General features: G+C 43.6%; 1 protein-coding gene across 3 annotated transcripts in view; it reads left to right on the top strand.

Moving 5' to 3' along the window:
- The window catches only part of cux1b (cut-like homeobox 1b), a 66,473-nt gene that overhangs the window by 13,351 nt on the left and 32,401 nt on the right, over nucleotides 1–20,721 (top strand). For all 3 annotated transcript variants that reach the window (XM_073482635.1, XM_073482627.1, XM_073482619.1), the window contains exons 2-6: nucleotides 5,370–5,480; nucleotides 9,311–9,358; nucleotides 15,492–15,570; nucleotides 18,116–18,253; nucleotides 20,494–20,617. In XM_073482635.1, the coding sequence (XP_073338736.1) occupies nucleotides 5,370–5,480; nucleotides 9,311–9,358; nucleotides 15,492–15,570; nucleotides 18,116–18,253; nucleotides 20,494–20,617 (500 nt within the window). The remainder of the gene's footprint in view (nucleotides 1–5,369; nucleotides 5,481–9,310; nucleotides 9,359–15,491; nucleotides 15,571–18,115; nucleotides 18,254–20,493; nucleotides 20,618–20,721) is intronic.

The following is a 20,721-nucleotide window of genomic DNA, read 5'->3' as shown; positions in this document are numbered from 1 at the left end:
GTCACCGTGTCGGCACAGACGGCAGCTGCAGTCAGATTGACTTCACACTGTGTACATAACAATAACTTTGTTGTCATTCCACCAGCCTATCTGTCTCGGCATCGGCGGAGCGTGAGGGCATAAGGAATTCCATGAAGTTTTGATACCTCAATTAAAGTGCGTCTGTCTCCTGTTATCTCATTTAGTCTGTAGTCGATATGATTGGCATAATCAGACATGCCTGATTGGTGCCTCCCATTTAATTAATCAGTCTCACTGTATCATCACCTGTGGCTCATTAGAGTAATTAGAGCGAATTAGTCTGATAGAAGGCCTCTCTCTGCCTGCAGACGAGTGGAAGGAATTTCATTAGGAGAGATGAGCACGCACACATACACCTTGGGTCTGATGGCCAGTGGTAATAGGATTTGTTTACCCGTGACTGTTATCGGTGATTAGTATTATTACTACAGTGGTCGGACGGAGAGATACACATTTTCGTTTGGCCCAGCCTCCCCTCCTAGCTGCAAACATAGCTCAGCATGCCAAATTTCGCTGGGCGAACATGTTAGCAGACTTCCTCTTTTGAAACGGAGTTCAAAAGAATGTGGAAAGACTGGGCTCCCCAAGTTACTGCAGCGGCCCGTCTGTGCATTCATGTGAGAGCACACGCGTGTGGAGCAGTGTGCGGGAGGCTTCTTGGCCAAGTCGGTGTTGAAGTCTCTCTAGGGAGTGTTGGCAATCTGTTCCAATCGTCTTTACAGCTGACCAGACGACCAAATGAACCAGGACAGGGACTGCTGCTGTGGGCCAGTCCAGCCAAGCCAAGCAGGGCTGTTACAGCAATCACACAGACATTACAGCCCACTTAATGCTCCCCTGCACACACCATATTCCATCGTCTGCTAAACTAGACAGTGCAGTCCTAACCAGCCATAGCCAGATTTAAAAATAGCGCTGGAGCTAATGTGAACGGTTAAATGAATTAACTCACCAGTAAATTAAACTGTTTTTGAGATTTGAGAAGTAAAATGTTTCAAAGTCAAGCCAAGGAGAGCTGGAGAGTGATGACCTCAGAGAGCAAGCCCAAGGCCTGAGGGCCCAAGCATGAAGTCTTCATGCATGTTTGTTGCTCTGTAGGCGTTACATTGAAGCATCAACACAAGAGCTTGTATTTGCCAATGTAATTAATTATATTTCTTGTCATTCCATTAATTATGTATTGTGAAGTATAGACTCCTTTTTAATTAGTCTGTTTTTGTATTCTGTTAATTAGAGTTCCTTTATTCATGTCTCAACTCCTTGTCAAACATGTTAATTTGGAAAGTTTATCAAACTAGCTTGATGTCAATCATTGATGTCAAACATGACGGAAGGAAAGTCCCAGTGGTATGCCAGATGGTAGAGCCCCCGTAGAGCAGACTTGCCTAAAGTGAACAGTATTCCCCTCCAAAAGTTTGGAGCTTTATGAATCCAACAAAATAACTGAATTGACTTGCTGTTTGTGGATGCATCTTAATAAAGTCCTAAGTATTTATATGCATTTCGAAAATATTCTGAAACAGTTTTCTGAAGTTTTACAAGCCATGTTTGTACTGCTGTAGAGCTGCACCGATTAGCTGATTAGTTGTCAATTAATCAGCAACTTTTTTGATAATCAATTAATTGGTTTGGGTAAAAAAGAGTCAAAATTCTCTGATTACAGCTTCTTAAATGTGACAGTAAACTGAATATCTTTGGGTTGTGGACATTGTTGATTTTATGAATCACTGATCGACATAGATTAATCGAGAATATAATCGACAGATTAATGGACAATGAAATAATTTGTTAGCGCTCTGCTCCTGACCTCTTGGTTCAAACTGAAACATGCAAAGGCTCTAACCAATCCCTCTGGCTGCCCAGTGTGCACTCAGTGTTGCCGTTTGTGTTCACTGTCATGACTGTAGATGGATAGTGACAGATGTCACCATTCCAGTCATTATAAAAATGAAAGGTCCTCATCTTTCTGTTTAGCCATCTATTAATCTAACTATCAGCTATCTTTAGTCACGACAGTAATATAAACTGTGATGTGGGTGTTAGCAAGGATCAGGTAGCTGGACCGATTGGGCACTGACAGTCCTCCCTGCAAAGAATCCAAACTTGTTATCTGTAATATTGATACCTACAACATCATATTAGCGTAAATATAAACCAGTTACAATCGTGGGCCGTGCAGCTCTACTCTCATACAATATTATGTACTTGAGAATATCACCTTGTGAGGAAGTGGCATCTGTTCGTCATATGTAAATGTTCTGAAACCAGTTTTAGAGGAAACATAGTCAGTTTGACACCATTGGTACACATTTAGCCATTGAAATAAAATAGTTGCACAGGGAAAAGCCTTTGTCAAACACTTTGAGTCCACGTTTGTTTTTATAAACTGAAAAACCCCCATCTACCTATAAAGAAAACCTCCAATTTGCCTTTGAACAAGCAGATATTTGTAGCAGTGTGTTTTTATAGTTGGTTGAAACAAAGAACAAAAGGAGAAAAAGGACATCCCCTGTGTGTTTCAAGCTTGAGTCTGCACCTTTGGAACATATAAACTGACCGCAGCTTTATTTTTGCTAAAAACCAACGTTACAAAAACATATTTGTTCAGTATTTCACTTTAGGTGCTTAAATATGACAAGTTATCGTGCTTATAATATGTTGCTTAAAATGGGAAAAGTATTGGTCAGTAAGACTTGGATGTGTATGAACAAGGCAGCAGGGATTGTGCATGTGGATGTTACGCTCTATCAGCAAGATGAGTGTAAAGTCTGCCCGTGTGTCTGCTGATGTGGGCAGAGAGTTTGCTGCATAGTCAAAACCTGACTGGGTCTGAGGGTCCTTTTTTTCCCCCCTTACTGAGACCATGCCCATAATTACTTGCCCACTTGGCACTGAATCAATCCTCTTCCATGTGTGATGTGTTTATTTAGCTTAGCAGTGAGAATTTTTTTTTTTTTTTTTTGGAATGGGGATTTGGTAACACATTGGGATATGTGCAGGGTTTTGGAAAGGGATTGGAAAGAATCAAGGGCGTCAGGGATTGGCACATGACCTCGTAATGCAGAACCCTAGTGGAGGACTGTGGTTATTTCAGTGTTGCTCCGAAACAGAGCTCATTAATCAATTTATAAGATTAGATTAGTTTATTTTGTTGAATTCCTTTGACTTTTGGATAACTCTATTTAACTGAAAATAGATTTACCTGAATTCGCTTGGACTCATTTGCATATCAAAGAGCATTCTGATAAGTTTAATAAAGAAGGTATTGTTTCTTTATTTATTTCAACTCAATAAGCATCAATGTGAGGTTGTGTCCTTATTTAAACCCAAAGCTGAGGCAAGAGTAGAAAATACAAGAGCCGAACAGTGAGAAAGAGGCACTGTAATGCAAACCAAACTTCATTTCAATATATTATGATTTAATTAACTTACTCAAACTCAAACTGTTCTTCAAGTTGGATGCACTAAATTGTGTCCTGAGGTGCACATAATACACGCACACACACACACACACACACACACACACACACACACACACACACACACAGACACACACACTCATAAACACACACACATACTCTATCGCTCCTCCATGGTATTTTACTAATGTAGTGATTCAGATCATGTACTCTCAGAGGGAGATTCTATATTTTTAAAATTAATTCCTAGTGTTTAATGGCACAGCTTGGATGATTAACAGCATTATCTCTTTGCTTTTGGGATATACCTAAAATTGTTTGCTACTTATGCCTTCTGATTTGAGCTCAGGCTTTAAACTGAAGTGTCCCACTGGTTTATTATATTTAAATGATTTTGGAAAGTAAGCCTTAAGGCCTAATACATCATACTGTGATTAATATGTGCCAGTGACTATTATCTGTTAATATCTTTGAACCAACTGGGCCTTATATTCTTGCTCCTGTAGCTAATCTTTACCAATATAATAATTACACCTCTATTCATGAACTAGAGCATTCATTTTTTGACAATTAATTTAACATGATTAAAATTTATTAGGTTCCTCCTTTTCATCAAGCGTTGCACAAGCTTCTGCGCACGCTCGAATTCACTAACAGATAGTGCAGCTGCTCCATGGCCATGGGCAGACAGGCTGCTACATCAACTGCTCCATGGGCAGCGAGAGCAAGATGGCATGTAAGCAAGTGAGCAGTTTTTTACTTTTTTTTTTTCCTCAAACGTCCTGTGCCACTGCGTAAAACCCACTGCGGAGGACAGTCGACCAACATTTGTTATATTTTTTACGGTTTGTGGATAAAACGAGATCACGGCTGGTCAGGGAATTAAACTTAATGCTGATGGGGGGAAAAATCTCCTAATTAGTACTTGATCACACTATTTCTTTAGAGGGTTGTATTTTCTTGTGTGTGCGTTGGGGGGTGAGAGCGATGTGGGGCGGTGGGCTGATGTGTGCGTGAGTGTGTTTTGGGACCTTGTCAGCAGACTGAGCCACAAGGGCCCCTGTGGTAATGTGTGTATTAAATGATTAGTGTGTTAGTTAGCATAACGGCCCTTCAGCAGCGTTTAATCACTCTCAGGGGTGGGCGGCCTCACAGGAGGTGGATGGGAGGGGTGGGGTTGGGGGGAGTAAAGGGAGAAGAGAGAGATTTAAGCGGAGGAGAAGGTACTGCTGGTTGAATAAGTGAGTGGATGATCTGTAGCGAGTACGGAAAAAATGAGGGGGAAAAAAAGTGAGTGAGCGTGACAGAAGGCAAGAATCCAACAGAAACATAATCCAGCAACACACTCAGCAGAGAGAGATACAATCTTTACAAGGCCTGAACGTCTTGTTAATGTCAGCACTTGGCCCATCATCTGGAACAAGTCCCATAAATAGCTATTAATAACAATGCAAAATGGATGTGGATAAAGGCGGGCCCTGCCGCAGCCTTGACAACACTGCTGTTGTTAATACTTGTGCTGTTATGAGGGAGGGGAGGGGTCAATAATTGTTGTCAACTGCGTGTGTGTGGTTGTAGTAAGAGTAGTAGTCTATTGCTACAGATATTGTCATGCCCGACACAGTGTTGACTGATTGATTGACTGACAGGCTGAATGGCTCAGATGTTGGTAGCAGATCAAACTGCTGGCGTAGGCGGGTTTTACTTGGCGGGTGTCGGTGCTGTGGTACTGTTCTGCCGCAACACTTGGCCAAGCTCAGCTGAGGCAGTATGGGTAGTCCACAGCATGCCAGATGGGTCAAGACGTCTGCTTTCTAGTCAGAAAACAACTTTTCGTTTTATCCTGAATGATGCTGATTATAATGACAGTATTGATAAGTGTGATGAAATGTGCAACAAACTAATAAAAATTATGTGTTTGTGTTGCAGAAAGAACTAGACGCCACCGCCACACAGCTTGCCAACAGACAGGACGAGAGCGAACAGACCAGGAAGAAACTAATTGACCTGAGCCGCGAGTTCAAGAAGAACACACCAGAGGTGAGAAAATCAGATATTCACGGTCACGCACCAACACACAGCCATGCATACATCCCGCGATTCTTTTGACAATCGTGGCTCGCCTGTGTGTTTCTCCGTGTCTGTTCTCCTCTTCATAAATGTAGCGGTGATTATTTACTGAGAAAGCAGGGGAGGAGGAGACGGCGCAGAGATGCGGGCTTGGCTCCCAAAAATAGTCTCTCCATTAGTTTCCCTGAAATCCTAAAGAGACAAAACAGAAAACCCCTCAGGAGTTTGTATTATCTGACCTAGTTTTTTATGCGTGCAGAAAGTGTGGTCCGTGAGTGTGTATGTGAGAGAGAGAGAGAAAGGAGAGAGTGCGGGAGAGACGGAGCAGGAGGGAGAGAAAGAAAGAGAGTGTGACAACACTACTAAGTGGGATCAGGAGGGAATTCTGTCCTGTTCCTGTGTTCCCATCACTCCTCCTGGGAATATTTGTTTCATCTCTGTTACCAAGGCAACACATTTTAAACCACACAGCGAAAACAAAGTATTGTTGTGTTATTATTGGTAATGTCACCATGGTGAATTATTGATGGTAGAATGAATTATGTATGAATGGAGTAGACGGTGGATAGAAAATTGTCAACTCTCGACGGAGTTGACAGTGGGCCTATTATAGTTACCACAGGATGAGGATTGTGACTATTGGCTTCAGCTTGTAGCCCACCCCGGTGTCGAGGCATATACACCAGAGAAAACTGTACCTGCATACAAAAGACACTAATTTCACTTCACCCGACACATTCATCTCTAATCTCATTTTCAAGTATAACCACATAAGTAGGAGCACACACGGAGGCAGAGAGAGACGTACATGCAGAGAAGCAGAGGTGCACACACAAACACACAGAGGCAGATAGCCTAGATCACAGAACAGGACACACACATTCATCAGTGTAACAAGGCTGTGATTTAGGAAGGCTCCTCTGGCGTCTGTGTGGCCCCTGGCATCTCCCTGGTATGTGGAGGAGGAATCTGAGCCAGGCCAGACGAGCGACAGGATTCATTACAGGGCTGTAACGGGCTCAATAGGAATCAGCACTAAAACTCCCGGCGTTTGGAGGTGTATAAGCATCAAGGCTGCTTAGCAAATAGGTTGGTTGATAACGTGCGATGGGCTGCGCTTGATTAAAAATGCCCCGATCGTCTTGAGCTGTGTTTTCTGTCTCTTGCATGGCTGTGTGTGTGTGTGGTGGACCCGGCCTATAGAGCAGGGCTGTCAGCTCTCTGTGGTCTGCACCAGTCAGCGGAGATCACAGTCACATCAGATCAGACTGCATTAGGCTGAGCGGGAGTCCGTCTCTGATCCATTATTCAACAACCAGGAGACCGGCCCACGTTGACTGTGTCTAGTCTGCTGAGCTGTACTCGGCGTGAACTGCACTCATGGTCTGCATAATAACACACATACACACACACATGCAGGCTTTTGTAGCATTTTGAAAGTAGTGCAAAGAAATGCAGCGTGAAAACAAAGTTTTCATAATTCATTAGGACTGACACACTGTTGGGTTTTTTTTTTTTGTGGGACTACATCTCACTGTGCCTCCTAAGTTGCCTGAATTATTCATCCAGTTCTTAATTTCCTTTTAGTTAGTCAAGACTCCTCTACCACACTGTTATAAAGGCAAGGGTGGGAATGGTTGTAAAATGTCCCAAAGATTGCTAGCCAGAGGCAGTGGTAGTAAAACAACTTTGTGTGTGCTCGTGTGTGTGCGCGCACGCATGCACATACACACGTTTGTGTTTAGCTGCAGGGCAGACAGACAGCGAATGGGAGTTCCATACTCCCTGGAGGATTCCTCGGGCTGGCCTGTCTGCTGTCTGCCGGCAGCTCACACACCAGCCATCCATCTCCTGCTGCCTGGCCCCCTCCACTCCCCTCACTACACACACACTACACACACACACACACACACACACACACACACACACAGATTGACCACGGTGTCTGTGTGCATTGTTATGTTATATGGTCATAAATCTTTGGAAGTGGAGGGGGCAGGGGGCGGAGCACCAGAGAGTGGACCGAAGGGGTTCAGAGCTCAGGTCCTCAGCAGAAAGCAGTGGCTTGCCTCTGCATGTTATTTGAATGTGTTTGTTTTTGTGGGTGCAGTGTGTATTCAGTGTGTGTGTGTGTGTGTGTGTGTGTGTGCAAGCTTATCAAGCTGCACCCCCAAAACTTGGACAAGAAAAATGTAAGTTGAGTGGATAAACATCTAAACTAAAATAACATTTGAATTTAATTAACTCTGCCTAAAATAAATAATAAGATTAATACAGAAATGTGAAACTGTTGAATAAGTGATGGTCGTGTTGAGGCGGCTCCTCCTCGTGCAGATGCAGTCTCATCAAATGTTGAACTTTATGATTTGAAGAAAGGTAGTAATTATTGGAGGACTACTAGCCGTAATTATTGGAGGACTACTGGACGAGACTGCATTACATTATACAGAGGCTTCTTTTTTTGGTCACTGTGTATACATAAATATTTACCTACAGTTTAAGCCACTGTGATAATAGCACATGTAAGTATAAAATACTGAAATGAAAACGATATTTTAGCGCATTTTGCTTTGCTCCGACAAAACGATGAAACCTAAACTGAAGCAAAATAAGATAAAAAAATGTTTTTCATTAATCCAAACAGGAAGTAGTGCAGGTCATCTGAGAAATTAACTGACAGGAAACGGAATTCCTAAATGGAAAATAATCTAAATCTAATGCAAATGACAGAACTGCCACTTCACTTCTTTTGTGCATGCTTGTCCTCTGTGTGTGTGAGAGGGGGAGAGCCAGAGCAGGGAGAGGGGGTGGGGGCAGGGGCGGGGTGGAGGTCATTATCCCCAGCAGGGGAATATTGAATTGGCCCAGACAAACAGCCACAGCGACCCCTGATGAGGTAACAATGGGCCAGGGTCACCGAGGTCATGACCTGTCCTCAGCCCCAGACAAGCGGCCTGTCTGGACCAACCTGGGATTAGGCCAGCCCCAGACACTGGTCCCAGGTCAGTTTGGGATGCACTCTCCATGCAGCATCGGTTAGGCTTTTAGGCGGAGGTTTCTAAAAGGCGTAGAGTCTCCCGAGCACACATCTGTCGTTGCCCTACTTCACATCTTCATTAGGCAGTTTTGTGAGTATGTGTGTATCCACAAACTGTGCAAATCAAATGTTCCTGTACAGAATGTCCTATTCTGCTGTGCTTTTTACTGTACGCTCCAGTTCAGTTTGTCAGGATGTAGGCTCAGCTAACAGCATGGTGATTTGCATGTTCCCCTGATACATACTCGACTGGCTATCTAATCTGAAACCGCTGACTCGTACTGGAAAGTCATGCAATGGGACTTGCGGGATGAAAAGCACTTGCTTTATAGTAGAAACTTGGCGCGCAGAGACAATTTGCATTAACTGTAGGCCTACTCTGTGGCTCATTCACTCTCCGTCTCACACGCACTAGCGGTGCCTCTGGGTGGCCCAGGTGGTGCTGCACCTGTTCTGATGAGAAACGCAGTCCGCCAGAGCACCTCAGGGTACAAACCTGGCCTCCTCCCTGGCCCTCGTGTTCATCACTCGCTCACGCATCACTCATGATTCATTGGCTTTGGCAAGAATGGTCGCCACTTGATTTCAATTAGTGACTTATTTGATCACGACATGGTCTGTTAATATGAAACTAACAGGTTTTCAGTGCCTCTGAACATCACTGCCACGAGTGCCTGTGTACTATTTTCGGATTAAAATTGATCTGTTGATTATCTCATTTTGAAGACTCACGAACATCTTTTTTTCTTTATTTCTTTTTCAGGATTTACGGAAACAGGTCGCCCCTTTGCTCAAGAGCTTCCAAGGAGAGGTGAGTGTGTTATTGGGATTTTATGTTGACATAGTGATAAGACAGACATGCGTTCCAACAATGCATTTTAAGAAGCCCATTTGACATTCGTTGACTGGTCTTACTCCCTCTCTCAGTGCCCTTCTCTCCTTTTTTCCACTTTGGTCTTCCTCTTAAATCGTCTTCTCTCTCTCCTCTTTTCTCTCCGCCATCTCCTTTTCTTTCTCTCGCCACTATCTCATTTCCCCTCTTTCCTCTCTCGCTCTCTTTTCTTCGCTCTGCTCTGCTCTTGATTTTCTGTCCTATTCATGAAGTCCTGTAGCCCGAGGGTGTGTTTAAATTGCATCCTGCAAAAAAAAAGCACCACAAAACCCCGGCTCTAGCCAGTCACAACTCACCGAATGCTATTTCCTCAGACTTTGTTTGTCTGCATGATTCGGTGGGGTTATTTGCTGTTTTTTCGTTGATTTGGTGAATCATGAGCCATTTTTGTTCATAGTGGCACATTTATTTACTTTCAATTTAATGTTATGCCCCAGGTTTTCATGTACCCTGACCTATAAGAGGTGACTTTTGTGTGTGCGAGGTATATCGTACTCCCACCGTTCCCCTCTATCTCCTCCTCCATCATTTTGGCCTATTTCCATCATGACTCCTCCTTTCTGGCAGCCACGCATTTCCAGTTCACTCCCATATGTGAAAGTCAGAGGGTAGGAGTGGAAGCGGCTGGTTTAGACTGGGGCGTTATTTGGGGTTGGAGTGGGTGGACATTCAGCCTAACAGTATCTCTTCCCTAGCACGCACACACACACGCACACAAAGAAAATCATCTGAATGGATAGTGACAGGGGTGCTTTGCTACTGGCCATAGAATATTACAGTTTAACACTGGGTTAGTTTCCATATTCTTGTGTTAGAGCAGCAACCACAGCCAGTGGTTATGTAAAAATGCTGTAATTTATAGTGGTTCCACCATGTTCTGCTGATGATCCACAGTCTATTTAGAGAATAGAAACGGCAGCAATATAATTGGGGCTTTGTCAGCTGTTTCCACCGTCCTCATGTTGACACACCTCGACGGCGTGCACACCAGAACACGCTGAGGCGCATAGTGGGTGGTCGCGGAACTGAGAAAGACATTATCTTATGATTATTGAGATAATACTGTACACCCGCGCCAGTCTCAGAGCAGCCCATCAATCAGTCGACTATTCTGCGCGCTTGCATGCCACAACACGAGCAGCTCTGAGAATGTGTAATTTTAGCCTGGCTTTGTTTGCTTACCCCTCGGTGCTTTGATCAAGGACAAGACAGTGCCAGAAACCAGAGGGTCTTCCTGTTGGAAGTCTCACAGTAACTCATCCGTAAGCATTTCACCCAGGAGCCCGAATCTTTACTAAGTGAATGTGGAACCCAGACAGAACAATAAAAAGTTTTAGCCCAGGAACTTGGAGGTCTTGATACTCTGTTTAATCTTTGTCATTGAAAGGTGGATGCCCTCGGGTCATAATTATTACTAATAACAGTACTGTTTCCACAAGGCCTCAGTTTGGTAAACGGGTTATGTGTGCGTCTACGTGTGTGTATGTTGCATGCTCAGTGTTTCTTGTTGGTCCATCGATCAGATAAGCTTTTCCATTATCCAAGGCTTCAGTCTCTGCTTCCCATAGCCTCCCCTTATCAGACTCCACTGGGGCCACACACACGCACATGCACGCACACACACCCATGCACGCACACACACAGGTCAGCCTGATGCCCTTCACACACTATGGGTTAGATAGGGGAGCGAGGCGGTGCTGAGTGATGGTGGCACAAGTTGCTGACGTACGTGCGTGTTTGTGTGTGTGGATGTGTCAGGGATACCTTTTGCAATTGCAAGCACTTCTCATCGGTAACCTACTGATACTGGTGAGGTATCATTTGTGTCACTTCATTTGTTTTGCTTGGTCTGTGTGAGAGTGTGTGTGTGTGTGTGTGTGTGTGTGGGATGGGGGCAGGGGAGCATGTAATAGCAGATGTCATTGGGATTGGTTGAAAGAGCTGCAGTTTGGAACAGCAGGGTTGTATTTGCAAATCCTGGGTGGTCTTCTAATGGCTCTGGTCCTGCAGTTAACCTGCCTCTAACTGTAGGGTGTGTCCTACATTAAATGTCTATTTCCTGCCTCCCATGTTGGGCTATATAAAGCTGCTGTACCACTGACCTTGGCCCAGTCATTGTACAGTCACGCAGCCGGCTTCCTTCACCGCCATCGGCAGATCATTTTTTATGTGTTGGTTTGTGAGCGTTTCTTCTTTATCATTAGATTGTGTTATGGTCCTCTGAGCCTCTGATCACATGCTCTTCTATGCACATATGTACACACATTTCGACACTGATGAACAGGTTTGGCGCTGGTGTGTGAGAGGTATTAGTGCTCGGCATCAGTAATCTCCCATTAGTGGCCTTGCATTTGAGGATCCCGATCGCTCAGTGTCACACAGCACATGAAGAGGGTAAAGTACATGATGCAGCATGATGTGAGAATGAGATATAGCAGTGGGATAGTATGTGTGTGTGTGTGACAGGGAGAGAGCACTAGACAGGAGCCCTGTGCATGCCAGTTAGACATGAGTGTGTGACAGAGAAACATGTGAGAAAGACTGACACTGAAAAAGATTGAGGGGAAAGAAAAAAATGAGTCAGTGAACATGGAAGTGACAAGAGGGAGAATTCGAGAGAGAGAGAGGGAGAGAGAGACATAGAGAAATAAAGGGGGGAAAAAAGAGGGAGGGGTGCTGGCACCAGCCTACACAGGGCCAGATGTTTTGCGGCTAAAAAACTAGAGATGAATCAAAGCCATGTGAAGAGATTTATTAGGTTCCCATAGGAGCCCAGGCAGTATTACATGTAGCCCGCTCTGTTTACAGTGGCAAGAACCCCTAAACCACCCATCAACTACACTACTGGCTTGGCTGGGAATGTGAAGACTTTATATTTGGACTTATATAGGCTTTTGTCTTTATTCCTTTTCTCTCAGTGAGTGTGCTGGAGGAGTTGGAAGAGAAACACAAGGCTGTTTAGTCTGAGTGCGTGAGCCAGAGTAGTCAGCTGTAGCTCTGCCCAGTACAGTAGCACCATCTGAATGTCTTTATTTGGCATGTGTTTCCCTCAATTTAGACTTGATTTCAGATGCGTCTCGCCTACTCTTGTCTGCTTCTCATATTGAAGTGTGACACACAGACTATGGTAGAGCTTGCTGCCTCATGTTTGAGCATTGACAACAGTGTAAAAGTCATCCCCCAGAATGATTTTGGAATTAATCTCTTATGGATCCATTCTAATGCTGTCCATTTCAATAATATCAGTGATGGAATGCATGCCGTGCCCTCTTGTGTTAATGGCTGCATCAGTAATGGATCCACACTGTATTGCTGCTAAGAGCTGACTGAATAATCTGCCCCTGCTGTGGCTGGAAAGACTGAGCCAGCTGTTTAATGATGTCAGCGTGCTGGAGGGGAAACGAACACACACATTTCGCACACACAGGCGCACACACACACACCGAACGACTGACGGACTTAGGCATACTCACTCGAGGACAGACCGACGCGGACACGCACGGGCACGCGGCAAACGAAACGCATCCGTCATCGGCTGAACAGCTGAACAGACTCCACGGGAAGGAAACACCAACGAAGCCACTGTCAAGACAACCGCGATCGCATGCAACATACCGACGCATAGTGTGGATAGACGGATACAGACGGGTGACAACATGAAGAAAAAAACCTAAATAAACGGGTGGAGAAACATGACGAATGCAGATGCTTCCACACAGGTGCACTGCTAGGTACAATTTAGCAATTAACATCTGATCATGCTCTGTGGCATGTATAAAAAAAGCTGAGCAAGCCCAGTTGATTCTGATTTTGTTTTAAGATGACAAGAGGAAAAGGTCTAAGTGACGTTGAGAGAGAGAGAAAGAGAGTTCATTGTTTGGTCACGGATGGCAGGAGCCTCAGTCACAAAGACTGCTTAACTGTCTAAAGTGACATCTGCATTTAGATCTATGGGAAAGACTTCAGTATAAAGGGTCAGAAAATAGGGATGCATGATAATCTCAGCACGTCATCTGTATCGTCCAATAAAGGCTTTGAAATGAAATAACAACATTGGCCTGAAATGAACTTTTCAAAGTGACAGTCAAATAAGATGATGCTTTAATAATGTGGATGCGACTCAAAACTGTTGACCAAGTAGTTTTCTTATTTTGCCATGTGATTGTGTACATTTTGAAAAGCATTGTATGTCTGAAGACATCTGCAATCAGCCGAAATGACTTGGAAAATATTTAATAGTTTCATTGAGAATTTCCCGTGGATATTTAAAGCATCGACAGATTAATTAATAATACATATATTTACTGTCGCATTTGGCTATTAGTGAAATTATGAGTGTCATGAGAGACGAGGATGGGAGGGAGACACCAGCATTTTTTATCCTATCCGGCCTCTAAATTCTCAACTTAACGAGGGAATGTGTGTTGAGCTGTTGCACTCACGTAGTTAGGGTCAAACTCGCACTTGTCACAGCCCCCTACTCGCAGCAGAAATACAGCCTTGCAAGGATGGTTTTCCGTTCATGGATACTATCTATACTATGTGCATGCATAATGTGCAAGTGCCTGTTTTTTATGTGTGCAGGTTTTGAGACTAATTAAACCCCAAAGAGGAGCTCCATTTCTCATTCTTTATGAGTCTTTTGGTTTGGCCTAAGTAACGCCTCCTTACTCTTCCATAAAAAAAAAAAAACGAACCCTGTTACATTTGAATTTGGACTTGGATGTTGATAACCATGGCAACAGTAGAGACTTTAAAGCATTCAGGTCAGCCCTAGAAAATATCGTATATCAGCAAAAATCCAATATCGTGTGGCCTTTGTGGTGAGCACATATGATAACCATGATGCTCTTGTAATAGTATGATATTTAATAGAAAAGCAGCTCTTCCATAGGTGACCAAGATGTCAGTGCAGGATATGATCACGCTGTCACTGCAAGAACAGTTTGTCAACAATTATATAAGGAGGGATCGTAAAGGAGAGTTGCAGTGCATGAACCCCTCATTAAAAAGTTTGAGGGGCTTATAAAGTTTAGAGACTAGAGAAGATTTAAGATAAATAAGTTTATAATGTATGCACATTTGAGAGAGCAGTGGTGCAAAAATCCTAGGCACTGGTCTACAGAGATGTGGAAAAAGATGATATGGGTAGATTAGTCATCCTTCATAATAGTCTTGACAGATGGGCGAATGCATGTGTGGCTTACACCGTGAAAACAGTAGAAGCCTGAATGCTTGACCCCCGCTGTGAGGGGATCTGGGCGCTCTGTTATGTTGGGGGCATTTTGCTGGCATGACTTTTAGGCGTGTGGGGAAAAAAACGATTGTTAGATGTCTGATGATGTCTTGATGCAGAAAAGTCATCCATTGGAAATTTAAAACTCATTTCTCAAGATTGTTATTGCCTGTAACAGTTTTGTTTACATTTGAAGCTAGGCTAAATCTTCACACTTATCTGAGTGTGAGCAAATGTAATGGAAGTAAATTAATCTGTAAATTTAAATTACCGGTTCACTTGTCCCCTTTTAGAAGGCAAATCAAATCAATACAAAGTTGTTCTGATTGATCACCTTTATCCTGTCATTAAACATTCCTATCCTGATGGGAATGGTCTCTTCCAGGATGATAATGCCCCCATCCACAGGGCACGAGGGGTCACTGGATTAATGAGTTCGAAAATGATGTGACTAATATACTGTGGCCCTCACATACCTTTGGGAGATTTTGGCCCAACGTGTTAGACAGCTCTCTCCGCCACCATCATCAAAAATACCAAATTAGGGAATAACTTTTGGGAGAACGGTGTTCCATCCCTCCAGTAGAGTTCAGAGACTTTCAGAATCGATGCCAAGGAGCATTGAAGCTGTTCTGGCAGCACACGGTGGCCCAACACCTTGCTGAGACACTTTATGTTGGTTTTACCTCTGCAGCTCGTCTGTGTAGACTAGTCTTACTGTGAAATTAATGGGCTGCCTTTGGAGTGTATGGATGTGACACTTAGATGTGAGGTGGTGTAACTGACAATTAACCATTCTTTTTTCTCTCTTTGCAGATCGATGCGTTGAGTAAGAGAAGTAAAGAAGCAGAGAACGCCTTCTTGAACGTGTACAAGAAAATAATCGATGTCCCAGGTAAGGCCACGTCTAACGTCTGTGGTGCGTGCATCCCTGTGTGTGTGTGTGTGTGTGTGTGTTTGTTCGAGTGTGTTTGTCTAGACACCTCCTCAGTCCAAAAAACGTGATCAGGAGACCCCCTTATCCATGCTGACAGCACCAACAGGGGAAGAGAAAAAGCATGACACCATCCCTCTGGTGCTCCTTCGCTGTGCAACCAGGCGCGTGCGACGCCTTAATATGTCCCCACGAGATCTCATCCCCACTGGTGAAGCCTTTAGAGGGTCTTAACAGAAGGTGCGTCCTGATATGGATGACAAGTGCGCCCACGATTGGCTGCCGCAGAACGCACACACGAGCAGTCACGTTCAGCACACTGAGGCCGAGGAGGGAGTGTTACAGAACACACACACAGTCAGAGCTACTGGTTGGAAATTTTCAGCTGTATGGGAGCCCTGGAGGGGCCCTGTATGTAGGAATGAGAGAGGAGTTGAGTTCATCTATAGCGTAAGGAGGTCATCATATTCCCACATGGATAGACCTACAGTAATATCTTTGGATTGTACTGCTCCCAATAAGTCAGCGCCAGCTCTGACGGGGCTATTCTTAACTTGCAGCGAGACAATGATGTAATGCCTGATGCACACACGCACACAGACACAGACCAGCCTGACTAATGCAGCAGTCTTGAAAGAGGAAACAGTGTGTTTTGTTCTGTCTTCTATCAGCTGAAGGCCTGGTTAGTCAGCCCAGTGTGCTCTGCTTTAGATTAAAGGTGTCTGGCGAGAGCGCTCAGCACCAGTGGCCCACAAGTCAAACTGCTTTTAACAGGCTGTACAGTTGATTTGGAGGGGAGGGCGGGGGTGTATGTGAAGGACAAAGGTTTGATAAGAGGGAGAGAAAGTTGATTTTCAAGGGCGCCGAGGCACATAGGAGTCCAAATTCAGGGCGTACAGTTATGTTCCTTATATTCCTTAATGTTTGTTTTTACTTGTGTGTTTTTGTATGAGACTGTATGTGAGTGCGCACATGTGTGTGTTTGTGACAAGGTGTGTGTGTGTGTGTGTGTGTGTGTCAGAGCTTAGCCCTGCATGGTGTGTCACCTTGACAGCACAAAATCAGCATGAAATTCCCCAATCGTTCTCTGCTGATCTCTCATTAGCATAGTTAAGATATCTAACTGCGTCAGACATGAGACACGCACACACACACACACACACACACACACACACACACACACACACACACAGCCCTTACCCCCAGCTGTAAGCTGTCAGTTCCTCTTATCTGTACAACACACACACATAAACACACGCGCACACACAAACTGCTCTTTTAGCTGGCATGCTGATGAGCGTCGCCCGCGTCTCTTGGCTGCCTGTCACCAGTCTGCCACCCATGAGCACCAATCAGATGTGATTGGCCTGACTGACAGGGCTCTCTTCATCACACTGACAGTTAACCCTGCTGTGTGTTCACAGAGATGTTGGTAAAATGCCTCCAGAAAGTTGTCTTCTTCCTTCTGTCTCGGTTTCTTTAATCTTTTATTTACCTTTCGCATTGCCTATTTCGCGGCTCCACTTTGTCCATCTGTCTGCTCCCATGTTTTTCTTTTTTTTTCCTTCCTTTCAAGCTGCATCACAGTGAACACTTTAACTGATCACAGCCCAGTAATCGCTGTTGTTAATATGTCTCATCTATGGTACCGTCTGTGTCGTTTATCTAGTTATCTTGCTGTGTCAGCACTTGACGTATTCGTTTCTTTTCCCCCCACATACAAAAGTTTATCTCAATACCCGACAATAGTTGCTGTTTATACAATGGCTGATAGTGTGTCATTCAATAACCTTTATGGATAAAGTTTTTGTTGATACAGAATGTGAAAATGAACCAGTGACCTTTCAGTGTTCTCTGTTCTGTTCATGTTTTTACAGTAGACCACTGCTGGATATAGTTTTTGTGAATAGCTAAAATCCAATAACAATGTGTTGGCCAATATTAAAATTAGTGTGTTAAAGGTTCATGATAGACATGATCAGGGTAGGATAAACTTTATAATGAAAGATGAAATTGTGATAAATGGAAGACCAGTAAACCAAGCTGGGAAATAGATTATTACATATAATAACCATTAATATAAACACAAATATAACATATATTTAACCTGAAAAATGAAGGTTAAAAATCCAGATTTCTTTGATAAACCAGTATTGGATGACATGATTAGTTCTGCATATAGTTACTTATAGTCGTCTGATGCAGGAGTGACTGTACATATAACTCATCTCATCAAAATATTGTTAGTAATTTGTGATCTTTTTTGGTCCTTGCTGGCATCAGTAATTCTCCAAAGGGAGTTCAGAGGCCACGGTCAGCTCTAGGACACTTCTCCTGGAGCTGTTAGAGATTCATTGCCTTGCTCAAGGACACTTCACCAGGCCAAACGCTTTTCTCTCCCAGGGCCTTGAACATAGTTATTCCTAGCTCACCACACCACCTCGCCGCCCTTGTTTGTGTAATCTGCTTTGCACTGTGTTAACGCGGTGTACGTTGTCTCCGCCAGATCCTGTACCTGTGTTGGAGCTGGCTCAGCAGCTGCAGCTGAAGCTCCAGAGGATGCACGACATTGAGACAGAGAACACCAAACTTCGAGAGACACTGGAGGACTACAACAAAGAGTTTGCAGAGGTCAAAAACCAAGGTTAGAGACAGGACACATGCAGAGGCACACACGATGGGATTTTACTGACTTTGATTGATTGTGCAGCCTACATCCATGCCCCTCACATACACACATGATCACATATCAAAATTTCATACACCTGCAGTCAGTTTTTGTGTTGTTGGACAGTGTTTTAATGAAGTTAAATTCTCTAGTATATTGTATCTCCCTCATTACTATAACCAGTTACAACCACTGAATTTTCAGAGATGGTGGAGAAGGCAGCTCCTGTGAGAATCAAAACTCATATTGTTATTTGAATGGCAAATTTAACATCTACTGTTCAACTAAACACTTGGAAATTAGCCTTTTGGCTAACACCGGCACATTTACATGATGTTGATCCGTGTGGGTTGTCCATGTAAAAATACATCAAATCAAATCAACTGCAGAGTGACCTGAAGTGAAAGTGTAAGTCCCGGAGTGAAGGGTTTTGCCAAGTCATGAATATAAAAATGGAATTTTAGCCCGAAACAACATTTAGCCACATACTGATGAAGAAATATGCAAGTGGCTGGTAGATTTGTCTCACTCATTAGCCAAAAAAACCAAAGGTAATCTATTGATTTGCTGGTAAAATTTAAACATTCACTAGCCATTTGCCTAGCGGACAAAAAAGTTAATATTGCACCCTTGTTTTAGGTGATCAACGTCTGTCTTTTGCAAATACTCCACAAGGCAAGATGAAAAACAATTTGCATATTTCCAATTTGGGTTGTGATGACTCCAAAAGTTAATTTGTTTCAAGTCATTTTAAGATGTTCCACTCTAGCAAAAGTAAAACGTGTAAAATGTGTCAATTATAAATGTTCAGGTGCAGAGTTGCAGAAAACATGATTAACGTATGAAACACAGACTTTTATTTCCCAATCAAAAACAAGTTATTAACGAAAAGACTGGAGTTTCTCCAAAGTGGTGCTTGAGGATGACCTCACCACTTTGCCTGCATGTTGATATATAGACAACTTTTAAATGCAAATATAAGGTCAAAGAAACATATTTAGAAGCCCTTTTCAAAGAAAGAGGCCACATTTCAACATATTTTAATGCCTCATAAATTTTTCAAACACACAAAAAATGTACAAGGTTTTACATTTTCAACTAGGTTTTCAGGGGAAAAAAAACATGAGGCGCAGTTTCATGAATAAAAAACGACAGGCTACCTCGGGGTAAAGAAAGATGGAAAAACTGACAAAGGCAGAGGGATGAGTGAGAAGCCGTAATAAAAGTGGTGTAATTTCAGTCGAAAAAGGAGGAGTGAGTGAGCGAGGAGGGAATGTTTTGGAATCCCCCTTTCCTCAGCGAGAGTTAATTGGAACAGCTCGATAGCGGCAGGGTTCCATTCTGCCATTGATTTTCCTGTTCCCTCATCCTTTATCCCTCCTTCCCGCCTCAATAGATGGGGGATATTTAAACCCCAAAACACACTGTGGAACTCCCACTCCTGTTAAACACACACACGGACCTGCCCGCACACTTGCACACGCACGCACACACACATACAAAGAGTGCAGGGGCCATTGATCCCCGCAACCTAAATGTTTAAAGTTCAGTTAAGCAGTTAAGGGGTAAGAGGGCTCTGAGGGGACTCTCCTCTATTGATTATGTGTCAGAGCAGTGAGACTGGAGTTTAAATCACACGCACACACACACGCACACAAAGTGCTAAGAGCCCTCAGTCAAAGGCAGCAAGCAGCAATGCTCTTTATCATTGTCTCACTCACTTATATCTTTCTCTGAGAAACACACACACACACACACACACACACACACACACACACACACACACACACACACACACACACACACATGGAGGCCTATTTATTACCCCAGTTATGTGTTAGATTTATTTCAGGCTGCCCCATACAGAGCTCAGCCGTCAGCAGGTTATGGGGTTTCAGCACTAATGCAGCCCTAATGAATACAGCATATCTACTGTTGGTGAAAGTCGAATATTCTATACCAGTCGTGGATGTAAAGATTAGGCAGGAGCCATAGGGGCCACGGCCTTCGTCTGTGCTGACAGAGGAAGAATGCGGGATATGAAAAGCTGCTCCTTAAGAAAAGGTCAAATGCCCCTAGTCAAAACTGTTATCGTCATCACTGCCATTTATCACAACTAGGAAACCGCTGCCGACTGTTTATTTGAAAATTGCCCGTGTGTTAACTCACCCTTTATTTCCTCTAAACGCTGGACTTTCTGCTTTTACCTCCTCCAGAGGTGACCATAAAGGCCTTGAAGGAGAAGATCCGAGAGTACGAGCAGTCTCTGAAGAATCAAGCTGAAAACCTGGCCCAAGAGAAGCAGCTCCAGCTACACAACGACTATGCAGAGAAGGAGAGGTATAGCTTTGTGTGTGTGTATGTGTGTGTGTGTGTGTTTTGTGCTGTGGCTGTGTTTCAAGTACCAACCTCTGCATTATTTTGCCATTTTAAACCTTTGGGAT

This window comes from Pagrus major, chromosome 2 (assembly GCF_040436345.1).
Source record: "Pagrus major chromosome 2, Pma_NU_1.0".
NCBI lineage: Eukaryota > Metazoa > Chordata > Actinopteri > Spariformes > Sparidae > Pagrus > Pagrus major.
The sequence above is the reverse complement of the archived record's forward strand: the minus strand, read 5'-3'. Positions and strand labels throughout refer to the sequence as shown.